The sequence below is a fragment of the Labrus mixtus genome, chromosome 9, assembly GCF_963584025.1.
Source record: "Labrus mixtus chromosome 9, fLabMix1.1, whole genome shotgun sequence".
Taxonomy (NCBI): Eukaryota; Metazoa; Chordata; class Actinopteri; order Labriformes; family Labridae; genus Labrus; species Labrus mixtus.
The window spans coordinates 5,335,948-5,356,289 of record NC_083620.1 but is presented as its reverse complement, the minus strand read 5'-3'; the positions used below and the strand labels follow the sequence as shown (position 1 = coordinate 5,356,289).

The following is a 20,342-nucleotide window of genomic DNA, read 5'->3' as shown; positions in this document are numbered from 1 at the left end:
GTCGTGAAATGAAAAGTGTAGGAACTCCTGTCTTAGTCAGTCTCTGCTGGTTAAGGGTGAGCGAAGTGTATTTTGGAGACTCACCTAAAACAGCATGACCACTGAGTCTGACCTTTCCCTTGCTGACGAATGGTGCGTTCAGGAACGCCCACATCTGCTCCTATGAGCCAATCAGATCTGTCACGGGAACACGCGTTTCTACGACACACTTACACTTTAAACTCACTCGGTCTCGGTTTTGCCTATTGCACTGCATAAGTATAAGACAATGGCTCTGCTACGTGTATTAGAGATTGTATTTTTCTTCTATTTCGCCTCTCACATCCCGATCACTTTATTCATTGACTTACAAGCGCTGCTGCCCGGACATGTGTACCCTCAGCCGGTAAGCACCTGAACTAGGAGGACATAACAGACAGTATTCATGTTTGTAGTAACAGCTGATTCTGTTGTCACACTCTGAATCTGTCTTTTTTCTGCAGCTGAAGGATCTTCTGAGCTGGTACGCGGAGGAGTTCAAAGACCCGATGGTTCTGGATCCTCCGGAGTGGTTCAAGTCCTTCATTTTCTGCGAGGCTTTGCTTCAGCTAGCTTTCTTTCCCATCGCATCTTATGCCTTCCTAAAAGGTCAGTAAACAGAAAAACGTAAGGTGTAAAGTCTGTGTGTTTGCCGCGCATTTAAATTGCGACCTGTGCCAGACCTGCATCAAAAACCTGCAGTTTTAATCCCGCGTTGGCACCGTCTCTGGATCACTATTAGACTCTGTGAAAGAGTAGACCTGTAGAGTGTTTAAAGTGTTTTATTCTTTGAGAACATCCTATGAATCACAGGTAGACTTAAATGACTTATAAATGAGCCATTAGCCTACTTATGACTATAGTTTGCACCTGTGTCTCAGTTGAACCAGTGCGCATTAAATTGACAGTTTTTGTAATGGAGTTTGGCACGTCTCTTACTTGAGAGACCAGCGCTAAGAAACCAGATCAAACCTGACCTCTCTTGGATATTTGCTGTACTTACATAAGTGGGTCTCCCTTTGAGGAGGAAAAAGTAGGCAAACATGTCAATTCAGTTTGGTTACATATATGTAGGCTACATGTGTCTTCAGCTTCAGGTTGTAGATGCTTTGACCAGTAACTTTCTGCTCTGTGACTCCAGACGTGTTAAACTGTGTTTGTAATTACTCTGTGTTTTATGTCTGTAATTTTGTGTTGTGCTGCTGCTGCCCCTCTTGGCCAGGACGCTGGTAAATGAGATTCTTAATCTCAATGGGGTTCTCCTGGTTAAATAAAAAAAAAAAATATATATATATATATATTTTATTTATTGTTTTTAAATTCCCATTAGGACTAGTCACACTTGTTTTTTCAGCACTTCAATCTTGCACAATAATTTCCTTGGTGATTAATAAAGTTCTATCTCATCGTATCTGTCTGGTCTTTCTCGTCCTTCAGGCGGCTGTAAGTGGATACGGACTCCTGCCATCATTTACTCCACTCATGTTGCGACCACGCTGGTCCCGATCCTCGCTCACATCCTCTTCTACAAGTTCCCTCTGAAGCCCCACCCGGGTCCTCAGACCCTGCAGGAGCGTTGGCTGCTGGTCTCCATATACGCTCCATACCTGCTGGTTCCTGTGCTGCTGCTCCTCACCATGCTGTTCTCCGCCTCGTACAACCACACCCCCAAAACCAAGAAGAAGTGACCTAATGTGCTCTGACTTTATCCAACTTTATTTTTTTACCTTTTCTACCTTAATCTCTGTATCTGTGTATTTCATCTGTTTGTGAGCCTGTGTCTCAGACTGACTATCACTGTGATTTTAAGGTAAAATGCCATTTTCAAACGAGCACTTTTAATGTTTCTTTTTCAAGTAAACACATGTTTATGAAACATATTTGGTGTTTTTATACATTTTATTCAGGCAAATACACAGAGGTATCACATGTTGATATTACAGTACAATCCAATATAGGATAATAATGAAACAAGCATACCTTTTAATTCCTTTAATTTGTTATTTAGAACATGTAAAAATGCAAATAAGACCCTGCTGAACTTTACACAGACTTTACAAAGACTGTTGTAAAGTCTAAAAAAGTAATATAAAACCATTTCTCAGGCGATGCATACAATATGAAATCTGACCTGCTCTGTTGATTTCCATCACATGAACTGTACCCGCCACGAGGAACATTCATTGACTTCTCTGCAGGTACCAGGGTTCACCCCCCCCCCCCCCCCCCCCCCCCCACGTGTACTGTCTAATGTCCAATCTGCACAATTTGCCGTTTTCTAAATCTCATTGGTTGAAAAATACCACAAAATTTGGGTTGCAATTTCACATTTAAATGATTTAAACGAAGCATTAAACATCAAAGAAGATCAAATTTAAAACAGAACAGAGCAGTGTTATGTAGTCTAAATATATTTTAAGATAATGGATTAAAATAAAAAATGTTAGGCTGTGAGGGCACATACACACATTTACTGTCTACAGACCTGTTTATGTTTTCAACCACCAGAGGGCGTCAAATCTAAACTGACTGACAAGACGCCCTTCAGCCCTGCTTCACCTTTATATTCACAGTGTCTGTGTCTCACACAGCCTACAATATGCTGTGTGTATATATATGTGTATATATATACATATATATTTTTGGATTTATTCATTCCACATTTATCTCGAAAGAGAATTGGGGGTCAATTACAACGACACAGAGTCATAACAGAATCAATGGATCAATCAAGAGACAGACAACAAATCATTTACAGAACAAGAGGACAGGTGAATACAAGGCTCCTAAAATCAACAAAGTGGGAGATTTCTAAGAAGCTAAGACTGTTGAAATAAATTAAATAAAAGAGTGTAAGAGTAAGTGAGCAGAATGAGTATATACAAAACATCAATAGGCCTACATAAAAAGTATGATGTAAAACAGATTACATAGGCTACGTTTATTTATTAACTGTTTTTTATGTATGACTTGATAAATAGCCATATCGCACTGTAAATTAGGCTATATCACATGTTTCATTTATGGAGCTTGTTACTAGGTTATATGAATGAATTCTTTTAACTTAAATTATTTTCACATGTTTTTTCATGTTTTCTTTATTATGTAAGACAACACTGAATGGCAACATTAATTCATTTCGATGGTTGTCAGAACTTAATCAGTGTTGTGAGTCTTGAGATATGTGACTGAGGTCAAGGTTAAAGGTTCTCTTCACACACCTAAAGTTCAAGTTTAGGCTATTGATTACTTTTTAAAAATAACTTTTTGGGTTCGTGCTGCATCAAGTTCAACTTGTTGGAGCGTCAAACACTTCATTTCCTGCATTCTGGTGAATTTTTATGCAACAATTTGTGCCTTTTCTGAATTAATTTATGGCGGAAATGTATTTACTATATATAGGAAATTATAATTATTTTTGAATGACTATTAATTATTCAACTGTATTGTTCATAACTTTCTGCATATTCAAAACATTACAGGTGTTTTGGGATGTTTTTTTTAGGAATCATGTACATCTCAAATCAAATCTATTGGAGAATGTCACCTTGTTATAGCCTTAGTATCCAAAATTTAAAACTACATAAAAGTCGTTGTTATGGCTGACTAATCTTTCACTCACTGAAGATCCATTATTTTGTAAAAACCCTACTGGGAGACGCAACAGAGGGTCTAACTCTCTCAGCGGAAGGGTAATGTTACGCCGGCCTCCGCGGAGGGATACGTTATAAAAGCAGAGCAGGGCACTAGATTTCAGTATTGTTTAAGTCATCGGCAGGAGGAGAGGACCTTCCGCTGCCGTGTGTTTTGTTGTGACAGCTCTGTACAGAGAATAAAAGCTGTACAGTAGAAGTGAACTAGCTGGTTAAGCAGTCGATAAACGTGGATAAACGTTTAACTACAGGAGACGGCTGCTGACAGTGCTAAGGTTATCTGTCCTTTGAGACTTGACGACGAGGGAAAACAACGAAGTCTTCTTGTCGGAGGAAAATGATGCTCAGTGGATGAAACCTCTTGTTTTTGATTTTTCTTCAAGAGGAGACATCTCTTTTCTTGTGGACCTTTCTCGATGAAAATAAGGACTAACGCCTCCGGATAAGAAAACAGTGTGTGTGTTGACATTTCTGTTGCATCCTTGATATTTTTGATGCTAGCTCACTGATGTTTTGCTAGCTTCACAGGCTGCTACAACTTGTTTATTCCGTAAAGAATCAGGTTTTTACAAGCCATCAGATATTCCAGTGTTATTTCCATGTTATTGTAAGCATGTTTGCAGCAGCAGCTATGACGCTATGTGTTGCAGCCTCTGCGTTGTTATGTCACTGTAGAGCTAACAGATAGCTCGCTGTCTGCAGCTGCTCTCAGTCTTTTGCACGGTCATGTCCTGCAGGGCTGGCATCATGTAGACTGTCCCCCTCAACACGTTTTGGAGACTGGGGACACACAGTGTGCTTGTGAGGCTCCTTGGAGAGTAAAAAAACGCAAAGCTGGATTGCATCTATCCAACTGGGTCAGCGACTGAGAGCTGGCACTGATATCTGTTCAGCTCAGGATTGTTGCTCAGTCTGTTCTGTGTGACATTACAAACATCCCATCACACTTAATACGAGGGCATGTGAGTGCACCATGTCCTGACTGTGACTCTCCTTTATGCAATAATAAGGCACACGAGCTGAACAAGAATATTTTCATTATTGATCAATCTGTTGATGAGGTACAAGATCAGTCTATGAAATGTCACATACTTGAGAAAAGGCTTATTGAAATTTCCAAGCACCCTAAAGTGAGGTCTTCAGATTGCTTCTTTGTCCAACGAACAGCCCGAAACTTAAATATTCTTAATTCGCTGTCATAAATGACAAAGAAAAGCAGCATATCAACACATTTATGAAGCTGGAATCAACATTGGTTGACAAGTTGTGCTTGAAAACTTTCTGAATCAATGAACTATTGAACTAGCAGCCCATCATGAAATAAAGCTGCAGTGCAAGAAGAACAAGCATTGTCAGGACTCGCTGGATTTTTTTGCTCCAGGATTATTTTCAAGGCAACCATTAAGGTTTTACCCACCAGCTGAACCGTCAGCCCATCACGATGGAGACTGTGGGGGATTTTGAGTACAGCAGAAAAGACCTGGTTGGACATGGAGCCTTCGCCGTGGTGTTCAAAGGAAGACACAGAAAGGTAAATACACAGCTTGTCTACAGTGTTTCTTCTCCCTCTTCTCTTGCAGGAAAAAGAGGGCAAGCTTCATTTGCAAATCTGGGTCAATGCAGGATGCAGTTCTGCAGCAGAGGCAGCATACAGGCTGTCACCAATTTTAGGGGGGTGGTAAACTGCACCGCTTGTGGGATTGAACATCTAAATGAAGATGTATGGCTTTCACAGGGGATTTTTATTGTTATTTTAGCAGTAAGTTGGATAAATGTGTTGATGTGGTTCGCTTCATTCATGAAACCAGGATGAGTCAGGCAGCAGTGAATGACTCGCTGACGTAAAGAGGAGGGGAGGATGGGGTGCAGTGTTTTTCCTTTTTCCTTTTTTTAGGATGCAAGTCTCCCTTATGTAACGCTGCACATTCATAGTTTCTTATTTTTAATTTCACCAGTTAGATCAGGAATGTCATCTACAAGGGACACCTGGCCAAATTAGTAACAAGACATGATTTCAACAATAAACAAGTAAACAGACGAAGGTTAAAGTAACAATAATACGCTTACACACACAGCTTTGCCATAAAAATAGATTTTAGATGAGTATATAGATTGCTTCATACAGTACTTGCTTCAATCTAAAAGCTTTTTTCCCCAATGGAACAAAATATTGCTTCAAAAATGTCAAACAAATAAAGGCTGTGATTTCCATCCAATAAGATGAAGAGAGGATAAGCAGGTGGGAATTTGGCCCAGATAAGCCTTGTCAATAAAAGGACACCATTGAATCATCGTGCTTTTAATGCAAGCCAATTGAGATGTGATATAGTGGTTTGTTTGTTTTTATTTATATCCCCATTAGCTTTTGCATGACAGCAGCTTTTCTTCCTGGGGTCAACATGATTTCCAAAATGACAATGCATATAACATCACAGTACAACCAACAACAATACAGCAATGTAACCATAACAGCAAGAATCCATCACAGTAAAACCATAGATACATTACCATTTGATAAGGGTGCGGTTGTTTATCACAGAAGGACATGCTGATGGTGGGTTTGTTTCTGTACGTGTGACAGAGATGCAAAGAGATGACATCACGTTGCCCCCATTGCTGCTGGTGTGAAACAGATGGTGCTGAAGTCCTCAATAAACGCCACATTAGAGCCTCACATCCCTCCCTGCAGCTGAAGCGGGGCAGGGCAGTTTGTACCGTCTCTCACAGTCAGGAAGTTCCCATACTGGTCTATCCTTTACAAAGCAGCTGATACAAATACTGTTGTGATACCAGATTAGAGAATATTGACAACATTACTACTAATCCTACATGGGTTTGATTTGATTGTTTTCATTGTTGTATGGCCTGGCTGAAGTTAAAGCCGTAAAGCCTCTAACATGAACAGATACATATTAAATACAGAGAATAAGTGACAAGTGAGTGATTTCTTTTGTTTTCTGATTCACAGTCAGTCCCAACTGAGAAAGAACATGAATACATTAACACCCCAAATGTTGTGTGGAAGATTTGTTTGACATATATCTCTCTCTCTCTGTTCTGTCTGCTAAGAGCGTTCGAGAAATCAGGATTTTTAACTTGAAGCTGCTTATTTCATATTTTTCAAAACAAATTTTAATGACCAAATCTGTATTTATGTTTTGGAGGGAAGGAGACCTCTGTGGATAATTCAACTCCTGTTAAAAAAAACTTCAGTAAAGACTAGGTGTCCAAATACAAGTATTGTAAAACTTACAAGTCCATTAACATTCAAACTATATCTGTTATGATACAACTGCAACAAAAATACAAGTCCTAGATACCCAATATTGGGGAGTTTTTTTTTGGTTTTAATTACCAGAAATTGCAGCAAACTTCTGCACACTGTCTAAATTGCACAAATATTTTGGCAATGTATTTATGCAATTTAGACAACGCTCTCCTTCTTCTGCTCGTTGCAGCTTTTGATAAATAATTTGACTGAAGATATGAAGTATTAATAAAGCTTTGGTATTGATACTATTGTTTTCCAGAAATCTTTATTTGAAACAAAGCTAAGCTAACATTAGCAGCAGCTGGGTTTGTAGCACCCCCAGGACGATCTTTGTCTTTTAGAGCATTTTAAAGGGAAACTGCTTCATTCAGCATATAGCTCTCATTTATGTTATTTCCTCTACTAGCTCTGCACTGTTGTTGTTGTTTGTAATAATGATAATTGACCTGAAATTCCTCATGTTTTTGCTGCTCTATCGGTGGCTGTAAAGTGCAGCTTGCTGTTAAGGATACTGTTTTGGAGCAGGCAAGAATAACTTATTTCTTGTTACATAAGTTCACGTTCTTCACGGCTAATGCTTTCATTGCTGCATAAACTGGTGTACTCTCATTTCCAAACCTTGTATCTGTACCTGAACAATTACACTGCAAACAATCCTCAATAAAAGCTTCTCATTTGGGAGCACACCCTTGACTGCTGTTAATGCCTCCCTAGCGCGTGATCAGTGTATTAACTGTTTAAGTCTTGTCATCTGCGTGCCATTTAGCCTATTTATAGGATAATTCCGTCCAGGTCGGAGGAGCAGAAAGGTTAGAGCCACCTGCATGCTTCAGAAGTGATGAATCGCTTCACTGCTTAGAGGAGTGTTGGATGTTACACCTGGCGTTGGTTCTGTAACAGTGATATTAAAAAATTAATCATTTCAAATCATGCAAAGGCTCAAGAGAGATAAGGTAGCGCACTTAGCTAATTGTGTTTTTGCTGTGCTCTGTAAGGATATTTCCCAATACACAGTTAACAGCAAACACTCCACAAGTAGGAATAAGGTGCCAAAAATCAACATTCTCATCCTGTAAAACAGACTTTTTACATATTTCTGCAACAGTTTGACCTTCTGCAGCTCTGCAAAACATGTAACTCAATGAATCAAAAGTGCTTTTTTAGGGGGGGTACCGGTAGCCTAGTGGTTAGTCCACGCCCTGTATTGGGCTGTCGTCCTCCAGGTGGGTGGCTGGGTTTGAATCCGACCTGTGACTCCTTTCCTGCATGTTGTTCCCCACTCTCTCTCGCTCCCCCATTTCTGACTCCTTCCTGTCTCTAAATATAGGCATGGAAAAGCCCTAAAGAAACCTTTAAAAAAGAGCTTTTTTTGTAGGAGCAGCCGTACGGTAACTCTTGTGTTCTGAAGGTAAAATAAGTGTTTCTGTCAGTGGGGTCAGGTGTCTTTGAAGACAGTAATGTAACGGCTATATCTGATTTTAAAGAAACCCCACCTGACTCTGACAAAAGGTCTATCTCTGTTGGGCTTCTTTCTGTGATGTCAGACACTTAGAATTACAATCTGAGCAGGTCAGTGATAAAATCAAGAACTTTTAGAGGACGTTTGTACTCCTTTGGTATCTTCTGCTGTCAGTCTTGTTCTCACACTCTTGTCTTACACAACCCTTTAGTTCAGCGTCTGGCTGCAGTGTTGCTGACGCTGATCTCTTTGTTGCTCTATAATCAGCTGTGATTCATAAATGAGATCATGCGGTATTCTGGAAAATGAAAGCTCCTGTTCCTGTCTGTGCAGGGAACTGCTTACTCTGCGATACTTCGCTCCTCATTATGTGGTGCATTACCCGGCTATTAGTTTGGTTTCTCCCCCTCCCTCGTCCTCTCCTCACCCCACCAGCATTACATGACGGGCCGTCGAGCGGAGGTCACATCTTTTATTTTCTTCATTGGGGTGTAGTGTCGGCAGCTCGGACACACTTGGCTGGACAGGCTGTCAGTGATCTGGGGATGGATGCAGCTCAGTTGGCAGTGTATTACAGACACACGCACACACACACACACTCATGCACTCTTACCCTATATGTTGGGTTCTGTGCCAGGCTCAATGTGTAGTGCACCCGCAGGACAAGGACAAACTCCTTTAACCCACATTAACTTGGAAACATGTCGTTTTTTTATCCATAGTATACTGTCCTTAGCTTCTATTTAACTTCCTATGTGGGGCCAGACAATAAAATTATCCTGTGATTGCTCGGGAACAGATACTTCAATAAGAATAATAAACCTGGACATTTTAATTAATATAGAAAGATCTGATTTCCTGTTACTGAAAATGAAAAACTACAGCAGTCAGGCAGTTTTCCCCCTGCACATCAGAGCGCACTTTATTTTTTTCCAATTGACGTCTTAACTCAGTCTGATTTCATGAAGCCAGTTGACTCAATTTGTGGAAGTCAGCTCATTGTCAGCTTTTTAGATCTTGGCTTCTATGAAGTAGTTTCTAATTAAACTGGATGAAGCATTTTAGTCATCAGTCTTTTGGTGAAAGTGATGAGAAATACATCTTCGCTAAAATGTGCAGCAGCCCCAGAATGCTAGTTTTCCTGTGATACGGAGTTCATTTCTTGAGATTCATTATCAGAGAAGCATTATCAAGTTACTCACAATAATTAATGATAATGATTACAGCGATAGTTCATGACCAATATCGATCATGATAGTAAAAATATTGTGTCATTGTCCTCTGCCATATTCCAGCCTCAAGTCTGTGTTTTTTCTCAAGGGCATTATGACGTTCTCTCCCGGGTTTATTTCGGTGTCTTCAGCTGTGTGTTTGCATGTGCAGCACATGATCTGAGAGCTTGTGAGCTCATGTGACCGCCGAAAGTCTTTTTATACCTGCTCCAGGAGCTCATCTGGAAACATTATCCCAGCACAGGGGTAAAAAAAAAAAAATAGTCCCCTCTCCTCCATCGTTAGCTTTTAGTGTAAGTAGGCTGGCCGCTGCTCAAAGCTGTCATCTGAGTGCCTCGTCATTCAGCAGGTCATTCAGAGCGATAGGCTGGTCCGTCTGTCAGAAACTCAAGTGACCCGGTGTTTTTGGAACGTATAAAATTTCCTTCGTCCTTCAGGCCAGCGATCACACAGAGATGCTGACAGAGTAATTTAGGCCAGCAGGCTTTTAGAGCGCACTTCTTTTGTTTAAATGTCACTTTCTTTTCAAATAAAATGTAAGTGCCACTGCAGTCAGAGAGAGATGTATCCTCTGGGTTCTCATTGGCAGTGAACTTAGTGCAAAATTACTTTAAAATAAATCATTGTTTTTGGTAAAGGCAAGTTGAACTAAACCCTTAGTGCTAGTTTTTGTGACGTCTTGTCATATACTTAATGGTTCAAGTAATTCATTTATAATCTTTACAGTTAATATCATTAGTACATGTTAAAAAGCAATTCATTTTTGATACAGAAATGTCAGTTTCAGAGGGAAACTATATGATTGTAAGTAACTTATAATACACGTTTTTAGAGGTTAAGGCAGCTACTGTAAATGTTTGCAGCAGTTGGTGTCAGCTGCCACTGTCGTTTTATGACTCGTTTTTTGGTGTTTCTTTTTATGACGAATGAATTCATCTCCAAGTCTTTAAAATGTCACAAAATTGTGAAAAATGCTTCTCACTATGATCGAAAGTAATGTCTTCAAGTCTCTTTTTTTCCCTCAACTAACACTTAAAACCAAAACCTTTTTTTATTTACTGTAAAAAATGACAAAGAGCAGCAGGAGACCCTCAAATTGAGGGTGCTTCAACCGGCAAATGTTACTTGAAAGATAACTGAAATAAATATTCAAATAAATCCACTTATCATTGAAGCTGTACCTCAAAAAGCGTTGAAATAATAAATCAGTAATCGCTTACAGAATTAGACGGCAAGCAATAGCTAGCAGCTTATTCACCATCATCTTTTTAAGTTGTGTACATTTTATTTGTGAATTTTATTTCATTCAAACAAACAATAAAGTTAAGAAAAACAAACAAACGTAAATGTCGTCTGTTTCCTCTTAAGTCCACTGATTACAAAAAGAAAAAGGCCAGGATCCATGGAGGCTTGTCACCCATACTAAACAACATCGTGAGGGATTGTGGGACCCACCTGTATTTACAAGTTTGCTCTCCCTTAAGTTCATGCGCCTCTTCCTGTAGTCGTTGAATGTTGATTTTGAGAATGCCGGAAATATCCAGCTGAAGGAGCAGTATATATATTTAGCCTCTTCACACACACACACACACACACAAAACTCTTAAAAATGTCCTGAAGCTTTCTGGGTGTGCTGCATGTCTGAATTCAAATGCTTTCACGTATATTTGAAGCTAGGCAATGAGACATTTCACAGAGAGTTGTATTAAGTTGTTGTTCTTTCCACTCTCTTATCCTCTCTGCAGAAGACAGATTGGGAGGTGGCCATCAAGAGCATCAATAAGAAGAACCTGTCCAAGTCCCAGATCCTTCTTGGCAAGGAAATCAAAATCCTGAAGGTGAGCATGACCCTTAATTGCCTCTCATTTATCTCGTCAATGCAATCAAAGAACAATCTGATATTGACCTTGTGTTAGTCTGCTCCCTCGACAGAAAAAGAGGCTCTGAGTGTATGGATAGAAATGTCATTAGAAGTGACTCCATTAGCTTCTGCTTATCTTCCATCATGTTTTCTCTTTTTACTCAGGAGCTGCAGCATGAAAACATTGTGGCACTTTACGATGTCCAGGTGAGATTTTAATCTTTTCTTCATCAAATCAGTTAAGAGACGAGTGACTAATTTTTATCAGTACATGATTTCTCCTCTCCATCCCGTGTTGTTTTCTCAGAGAGGTATTTAAAGGCAGACAGGTATGTCAAGGACCTTTTTATGTTCCAGTATCTATGAGGGCAGAAAAGCTTGATCGAGTCAAATAAATCTACATCCTTAAATCTCTTCAAGAGGGTCAATGTAACAATTGATGAGTCCTTCAGTTTAGTGCTGAGTAAGACTCCCCTCTGTTTCTCTCGACACAGCTGGCTGATTCAGGGCTCAACTATTGCAGTCGTTCAGTCCAATCAGTCTGATTGTCAGAGTTGGGATGTGTAGCCTCTACAAAGTCGGTCTGCTGCGTCAAATAAAAACATGATCTTGCAGCACTCGAGCCGCAACACCACAGTGACAGTAAACAATCTTAAAACACGGACATAAGATATCCTGTCAATACAAGCTCCCTGCATCAAGTTACACCCCGGACAATCAAGCAGAATCCACTATGTAAACTGGCGGCTTTTAGAAGATTTTCATACTTTAATGTTTTCTGAGTCAGGCATACCAACTATACCAAACTGTTGGCTCTATTTGTTAAGGAAAAAGATAATTATAGTGAGCGGGTCGTTATTGCAAAAAGGAACCTCAAGAAGGTGAGCAGCCGGGGTCATGTGTCACCCTGAAGGGCTCCATGATACCAACCCGCTCAGTATAGATGCATGATGCAACTTCAGCAAAACTGTTGATTTAATTCAGATTATGGATGACAATTGAATTAAATCAAAAAGTATGTTTTGTAAGACAGGAATTAGCTTGTAGTTGCCTTACAACATTTGAGTTCCTCCCTGAATCAAACAGGGTTTCTGGGATTAGATTGAAATGCTCCACTATGGAGAGTATTGCTTCAGTTTGAAAACATCTGCGTTGCTTCAGAGAAGAAGAAGTCATTTCATCTGAGGGGAATATTTTACAGCAGATTACCATGCTTAAACATGCTTTGATTGGTTTCTAAAAACAGCTATCTGCCACATCTGTCTGTCTATCTTTTTTCATTGGGACTTCAGAGAGCTCGATGTGAAACTGCAACTTCATGCCTGCATGTCTAAGAATAGATTTTAAAAGACTACAACACCAATACAAACCACTTACAATGCTTTCGACTAAACTGTGAAGCCTGTGGAAAGTATGAGTCAGTAGAGAAGAGTGCATTGTACTGAATGTGAAAGGCAGCACAGTGAGCACACTGTCACGTCTACAGTACGCTGGTTGATGCTCATCTGTGAACCCATGTTCTCTTGTTCAACGCTGGAGCTGGAGTCTGGTATCACAGCTTCAAACCGAGGTGGATAGAAAAGAATGTGATCTGAAAATACACAGACATTGCTGCTTGAGGCAGGATATCGGACTCTGTATTTTTCATAGCTTCCTCTCTCTAGCATCTATCGTTGGTGCATTAAAGATGCTGTCAGTTGTTCTACACAGAGAGATGGGTTTCTTCTTCCTGACCGATGGTGTGTTATGTGTCTGATTGCCTTCATGCAGTGGTTGAACAGCTTCTACATATATGTATTTTTTTATGTAAAACATGTCAACACCAGAGATTCTGGACAGCTGTAAGAAACAGTAAATCAGACTTACATCAGCTATTGAGTTATGTGGCAACCTCTTGTATTTTAAAAAACAAAGCCAATGCTGAATGGCAAAAAAAAAATCAGTTCCTTGAGTGTCCACTTGAGGCTGGTGCCAAAATGAAGGGATCCCCATTAGGTCTCATATTAAAATGTCCACTTTAGAGCAGAAATTAAAACATGTTTCAGACTTGTTTAGAAGATGAATTTTGGTATCAATATCTTATTTATTAATTGTTTAAAACTATATGGGCAGGATGGATCTTTTTTATAACTCAGTCTGATTTCATGAAGCTTATCCCGAAGTGTTTTGCATATATTTGCATAATTAGAGGCACGGCTGAGTTGGTTGACTGGTGGGTGTGTTGTAGATGTTTGCCAGGAGGCTTAGGACCCTCCTCAGCTCCACCTCTTTGCCTGTTACTCGACTGATTGAAAGTCAGGTTGAGATAGCACCGTCATTGGGTTCTTTGGTAACCGACGGTTAACGTCACCAACACACTACATTCATGTTTTATACAGTCCGTGGTTTCTGCTGATGTGAACACAACATTAAATACAGCTAATTCTGAATATCTTCCCCGTCTGGAAACTTCTCTTCTGTCATAAATATTTCTCACGAGTAGATTTAGTAGAAGTTAAGTGTGCTTATGTATGCTTACATTTAGTTCACTTCCTATAAGGAGATACAAAAGGAGATGAAAACAGTTGAAGCGATGATAAAGCACTTCCCACATAGTAGAGGTTCTTCCTGTGTTTGCGTAAGCCTCCCACAGGGACCCTCCTGAACACACCATCCACTCCTCCACCAGTCTCCTCATCCCTCCATCAGACCATTTGATGTAATAAACTCTTCCAGAGGCAGATTACTGACGATGAGAAGCCCAGTCATTACTCTGCAGGCAGGACACAGCAGAATTGACCTACTTCCATTAGTTGTCATGTTTTTCTAACACAGTATATGTGTCTCTAGTCTGTCTACAAACCTCCCAATTATGAGAAATGTCCATCCTCTCCATCTTTTGCCTGCTCCACTTTTCAGAAAATGTGTGCTCAAACAGGCTGTTTGGAGATTTTTTGGGTTCCATTCAAAATCACAGGTCAGCAAATACAGACGTTTATTAAGTCCTTTTGAATATACAAAAGTACCATTTATGTCTCCAATAAACTCATAGAGAAGAGAAGGTGACACTGCCAAAGTTGCACAAATACATTGGCAACGTTTTGGTACCAAACTCGGTTTGTATATCAATGTAGATATTGCTATTGTTAGATTTTTTTCTGGTATCTTACTGAAGTTTAAAAGTCTGGTATTGTGACATCTATACTGTCGGTGTGATTTAAAAAACTGGTTCTAAATATCCATATGTATCAGTCATCAAAAACCAATTCCTTAATTGAAAGCTTTTTAATATGAAAAACAAACATGAGGGTTTAATTGATTTGTTGATGTTGTCATTTTATCCATAAAGATACAGTATTCATGGATAATTGTAGCACACAAAAGTCTTTAAAAATCTGGATTTTATAACTTGGATTAAAGCTTGATATGTATCCCTATGCCATGATTCTTTGAATGCTTTAGGAAATAAACACACAGATAAATGTTTTTTTTTTATAGGGGATGTAGTTATCCATAGTGGATGTAAGCTCTTAGCACTACACAGACTCTTGGATCTGGCTGCACTTTATGCATTCTCAGTCCCTCAAAGAGCACTTTGTCAATTATGTGGTTTGAGTTAGTTTGTCCGTTCACTTCCTCTTTGTTTCATGATTTATTTTGTCCGGCCTCTGTCACATTACAGCTCCACGGCACACGATATCACTGTCTATTTTTCAGCTGGCCTTCCTGTCCCCTGCAGTGCTGGCGTGTCTGCAGCCATTGTAGTTGCGTGCATTTCCTCTCTCACTCTGCTGTGCTGCATTCGTTTTGTAACCAACCCCAGCTGCCACTTTCCTTTCCCTCTTTTTTTTTTTTCATGGTTTCCATTCCTTGTTGACTTTGTATATTTAGCTCACTTTTTCCACATGTTTCCATTTACATCATGTCTTCTCGCATTCCTAGTTGGCTTCGCCTCCGCTGCATCAGCTGTTGTTGTTGTTGGAACCACGTGCTGTATGACTGCGTTTACACAACTGAACAGGAAATGTAACCAGGGCTGCTCTGTGCAACTGTCCAGTCACGCCAAGCTTCTGTTTAAAATGGGACAAGCATAGATCTTTACTTTCTACTCTTTTTTAAATCATTTTAATTGGATTTTCTTAAGTAAACGTTGGTAAACTGCTGTGCATTACAAAAAAAATCCCAGTATTTGGACAGGTTGAAATTATTTGAGTAAACACTTGATGCAAACAGTGATCATCAAATAGGCATGTAGATGTTGAAATATCTTAAAGGGTCATAATTAAACCTGTTTCTGTATGCAGGCTATACTAACTGTATTAACATCTCACAGTGGCTGTAATGTCTGATGACCTACAAACCCAGCTCTCAGACCGTTCTGTGGTCCACACTACAGGTGGCTGCTGAAAGGCCTGCTGACAGTCGATGGCGGCTGGGAAAGGGCAAAGCTTTGAGTTAATAAGGGCCTCATAAAGAGGGGCGATTGTGAGAGTGTGTGACCTTTTGATGGTGCTTCAGGGGGCGTGCAGATACTCACACTAATGGCAGAAGATACAGTGTTCAGGCTGACTCCGTGCAGACTCTCTGCTGTCGAGTCTGAAGATTAGATTAAGATTTCAGTGCTGGGATCAGATAAACTTCAGCTGAACCAGTAGAGCTGCGATGTCTCCTTGGTTGTCTGTAGATTGTTGCACCTAATGGTCAATCATTACTGAAATATTGTAAATAATTCAGTAAGTAAGGAACTATGTCATTTGTTGGAGTATAACAAATGTTAATATGCTTAAACTCTATACTTTGAAGGGAAACCTTGTAAACTTATTCCTCCAAAGCATCCTTAGTTTAGCCTTTTCATTGTGAGCATTTTTCTCTGCTCACACACACACACACACGCACACACACACACACCCTCGCAGAGCTGCTAGCATGGCTTTAGTATCAGTTGTAACTAACAGGATGCCAGCAAGCTTTTGACAGATGGTGATGTGCAGGAGGAGGAGAAGTTCAACACAAACAGGCTGAGTTTTCATAGCAGGATATTGAAAGTGAAGTAGATTTATCTTCAAAGCTATTTGAAGTATCAGACGCACATTTTCAGCTCCCACCACAGCGAACTCTGTGTGTTTCTAACTCACATTGTGCACCATATAGACCACACTACATTGTATCAATCTGAATACTGAATAAACACGGAGTAGAAGAGCTTATGCTCTTTTGACTGTTTGATTTAGTTTCACAATGAAGGTGTTTATTCACCCAGCACCACATTGTGAAATAATGCGCTAACACCACACTACCTCAGCATTTCTGATGCTCTTTGCTGAAAGCACAACAAAAGAAAACACTCACAGATCTTTTCTCAGGACTTTGTGGCCATGCAGGTTTTCAGTGTATGCAGTATCAGTTTGTGATGGAAATGTCCTTCAGTTGTAATAACATCAGACGATGTGACAACTTAAAGCTGTGATTTCCAACATGATGTTCTTCTGTAGTTGCAAGGGGACCATGCTCATTAACATTGTGGAGAAGCTGTACAAACGTTTTCTTTTTTGATTTGATTAAAAAATGCTTTCATATCATAATTAAGTGGAGTACACACGACCAGATAATCAGGCTGATTTTGGCCCGATTCCAACAAAAAGTAAGCAAAGTCTTGATTTTTCAGATCGTTCTAAAGATTATCTTGTCATGTGATCCGATCTGCACTAAAGAACTACTTGGCTGCCCTGGTTTTAAATCATACATATGAAACATGTTCAATATTTACGATCCGATATACTGCTCGGTTGGGGAACCTCGAGGACAGCCGTGCAAGTACTCAGAAAGTGGTCAGAAACGATGGCCTTAATGGTGGAAATATTTGGCTGTAGAAAGGAGAATTGTTGTCATAGCTGCTAATGCAGATTAGCAGTTGAAATGATTTGCACACACAAATTGAACATTTTGTTGTTTGAAAAGATGATTGTGATACAATATTTATACAATAAGTAGAGTTTAAAATGTAGAACTGCTTTTTAAAAATCTTCTTGAACATGTCCTCTGTCAGCTCTTGTGAATGCAGTAAACCTCAGAGGTTGCTTGTATGTGAATCCCCAGCTGTTTCAGTGGGTAAAGAAGTCCCTGCTTACCTGCCTGCCTCTCAGAATAACTTTGCATTAACAGAACACTACAGGGCTGGACGTGGGAGTACGTGCGCCCATGACAGATTGCAGCTCCTTTATCTCTGCTATAGTTTAGAGATGTGCTCATTTACTGCGTTTAATGACAGTCTTAAGCACACAGCTCAGCGGCTCCCTGTCCTCCTTCATTCAGCTGTTAATGTTGAGCAAGCTGCAGCCATGTGAGGCAGACGGCTCTAATTATAAGGTGTCTTATGTCGGGGCTCCTGCCTCCCTTCTTCTCTCTCCTGCTACAGCTGTCTTGATTTACCATGAAAAATAATTTACTTCTTTGGATATTTGATGAATTTGAAAGTCCCCTAAAATGCCAAATGTTGCTAAATGTTTTTAAATAAGTATGAGCAGCCATCCACAAACAGTCTTAACACAATTTTGGACGTCAGTGCATTGCAGAAACCAGAGATAAATTCTGCAGGTTAAATATTACTGGACTTGTTTGGAACACCAAATCCTCTAGTGGGATATCTTTTGGTTAGCAGTGAAACAACTACAACAACTCTAAGATTTTAAAGAGCCCATATTCTGCCCTTTTTGGGGTTCGTATATTTAATCTATGTACCTACTTTTGTACGTTCACAATAGCTAAAGTCCGAAAAAAGTGTCTGTTTTCATGTACTGCTCCTCCTTGCTCCCTCTACGCTCTGAGTCCGTCAGCTACGCTCTGCTGAGCCCACACTGTTAAACCCCACGTGGGCCAAGTCTGCTCTGATTGGTCTGCCGATCCGCTCTGTCGTTATTGGTCAGTTGCTCAGCACGCTTCTCTGAAATTTCAACATGAGCTGCAGGGCTTGCCACAACGAGCCAATGGACTTAGATCAGTGATCTCACACTGACAAATTTTTATCGAGGGGGGCTAGAACCGAGGGTTACATGCGGCTAATGCTACAGCTAACAGGAGGAGGTAGGAGAAGCCGCGGACTTTTAATTTTTGCACATAGATGTGCCTAAACATGCACAGGACACTTGGAAAACACACTAAAGGGCATATAAAACCATAAAAAAGCATATTATGGGACCTTTAAGACAGACTACATGTGAGTGATCACTACAGCAATTTCAGAAATTTAGGAAGACATGCAGTACACTCCAACTACCTTGTAACTTGGATTTAAAAAGTTGCTTTATAAATGTTATTATCATGTGTCCTGAGCATACTTAATAAACTAAATAAGGCCAAACAATGACGTTGAAAGAACTGTATAAAGCTAGTGAGTTCATGAAAGTAGCCTACTTACTGTACTTTATTCAGGATCCATCAGCAAGCTTTTACCAGAGCTCTCTACAGATTTCCGTCTTCATCGCCAAGAAAAAGTCAACCCTGACTTTTGATAAAGACATAGAGATGTAGTTGAAGCTCTACAGAAATCTCGTATTCCGACCCTGAGATATTAAATCTTTGTGTCAAGCTATTTCGTTCAAGTTCAAAACCTGCATTCACCTGCACTATAAGTGTGGATTTATGCATTACAATACCTTAAAGAGACAGAAACATTAAACATTTGCTAATATTGAAATTAAAAAGAGGAAGAGTAGAATTTGGGTTTGTTTATGAAGTATTATCAGCCAATCTTCACAAAAGCTGATGAACCTTCTGAGGAACATTGTGTTCTAGTCGTGAGAGGGGCCCCCAGCCCATTGTGTGTGTGTGTGTGTGTGTGTGTGTGTGTGTGTGTGTGTGTGTGTGTGTGTGTGTGTGTGTGTGTGTGTGTGTGTGTGTGTGTGTGTGTGTGTGTGTGTGTGTGTGTGTGTGTGTGTGTGTGTGTGTGTGTGTGTGTGTGTGTGTGTGTGTGTGTGTGTGTGTGTGTGTGTGTGTGTGTGTGTGTGTGTGTGTGTGTGTGTGTGTGGTAATTACAGAAGGTATTGAGGCAGGTCTGACAGAATAGGGGGGCTTAAAGGAAAACAGGGGCAGTACATGTTCTTCTTGGATAAAGGGGAATTTTTGGAGCTCAGTGAGTTTTCCTAGAAAACCTGCAGAGTGAACCTCGCTGGCCTCCATCCAAATTCCTGCACAGATTTTTTATTTTTTCTTCACTGATATTTAACCGGCTGAGACCGAGGCTCAGAAGAAAAAAAACAACCTGTTGCTGCTCACACACACACACACACACACACACACACACACACACACATGTGGTCGCACAGTCATCTGAACGGAGCATGTGCTTAGTGTGTAACATAATTGCTGACCACTCATGATCTGCCACACATGTGCCTCTGTTACATAACAGATGTTACACTGGGACTGTCGTACAACAAGGACGTTTTGGAAGACAGATAAAGGTGCACACTTTTTTGTTTTTTGACATTTAGCCTTTTTTTTTAGATTGATTCCACATTACGGCTGTAACGATCTCTGTCGTCATTACGTCTTTGTACTTTCATATTGATTGGCGTAACTATGGTGTCCATGTCTGTGAACACTCAGACAAACACACAAGCACACAGTGCTGTTCTCCCCTGCTGGCTCTGCAGACCCTTTCTCGCCCCTTGTGACGGATTTGTGGCATCAAAGACCTACTGAACTACTTTAACATAACTGCTTTACATTTCACAGCATATCTGTATGAGCATGTGACAAATACAAATCTTGAATCTGAAGGCGCTGGAACCTTCCAAGAAAAATGTTTGAAAAAAATTAATTGTCTTTGATGGCGGCCCCCATTACACCTTCTTAACATTCAAAGTGAAGG

The 20,342-nt window shown here is 40.1% G+C and overlaps 2 protein-coding genes across 2 annotated transcripts in view; both read left to right on the top strand.

Annotated features, from left to right (window-relative positions):
- The first annotated feature begins 185 nt into the window (after positions 1-185).
- tmem97 (transmembrane protein 97) lies at positions 186-1,898 on the top strand. Its single transcript, XM_061046061.1, has 3 exons — positions 186-385; positions 483-627; positions 1,456-1,898. Exons 1-3 carry the CDS (start codon positions 269-271, stop codon positions 1,704-1,706), a joined length of 513 nt encoding a protein of 170 aa, XP_060902044.1. The 5' UTR covers positions 186-268; the 3' UTR covers positions 1,707-1,898.
- A 1,881-nt stretch (positions 1,899-3,779) lies between these two features.
- Positions 3,780-20,342, top strand: part of ulk2 (unc-51 like autophagy activating kinase 2) — a 43,265-nt gene continuing 26,702 nt past the window's right edge. The window contains exons 1-3 of the mRNA XM_061046058.1: positions 3,780-5,202; positions 11,379-11,471; positions 11,660-11,701. Of these exons, the coding sequence (XP_060902041.1) occupies positions 5,113-5,202; positions 11,379-11,471; positions 11,660-11,701 (225 nt within the window). The 5' untranslated portion in view covers positions 3,780-5,112. The remainder of the gene's footprint in view (positions 5,203-11,378; positions 11,472-11,659; positions 11,702-20,342) is intronic.

Coding starts and splice junctions, on each gene's coding strand:
- tmem97 (XM_061046061.1), top strand. CDS start 269: ATGGCTCTGCTACGTGTATTAGAGATTGTATTTTTCTTCTATTTCGCC. Junction 386..482: donor GACATGTGTACCCTCAGCCG/GTAAGCACCTGA, acceptor TTTTTTCTGCAG/CTGAAGGATCTTCTGAGCTG. Junction 628..1,455: donor ATCTTATGCCTTCCTAAAAG/GTCAGTAAACAG, acceptor CTCGTCCTTCAG/GCGGCTGTAAGTGGATACGG.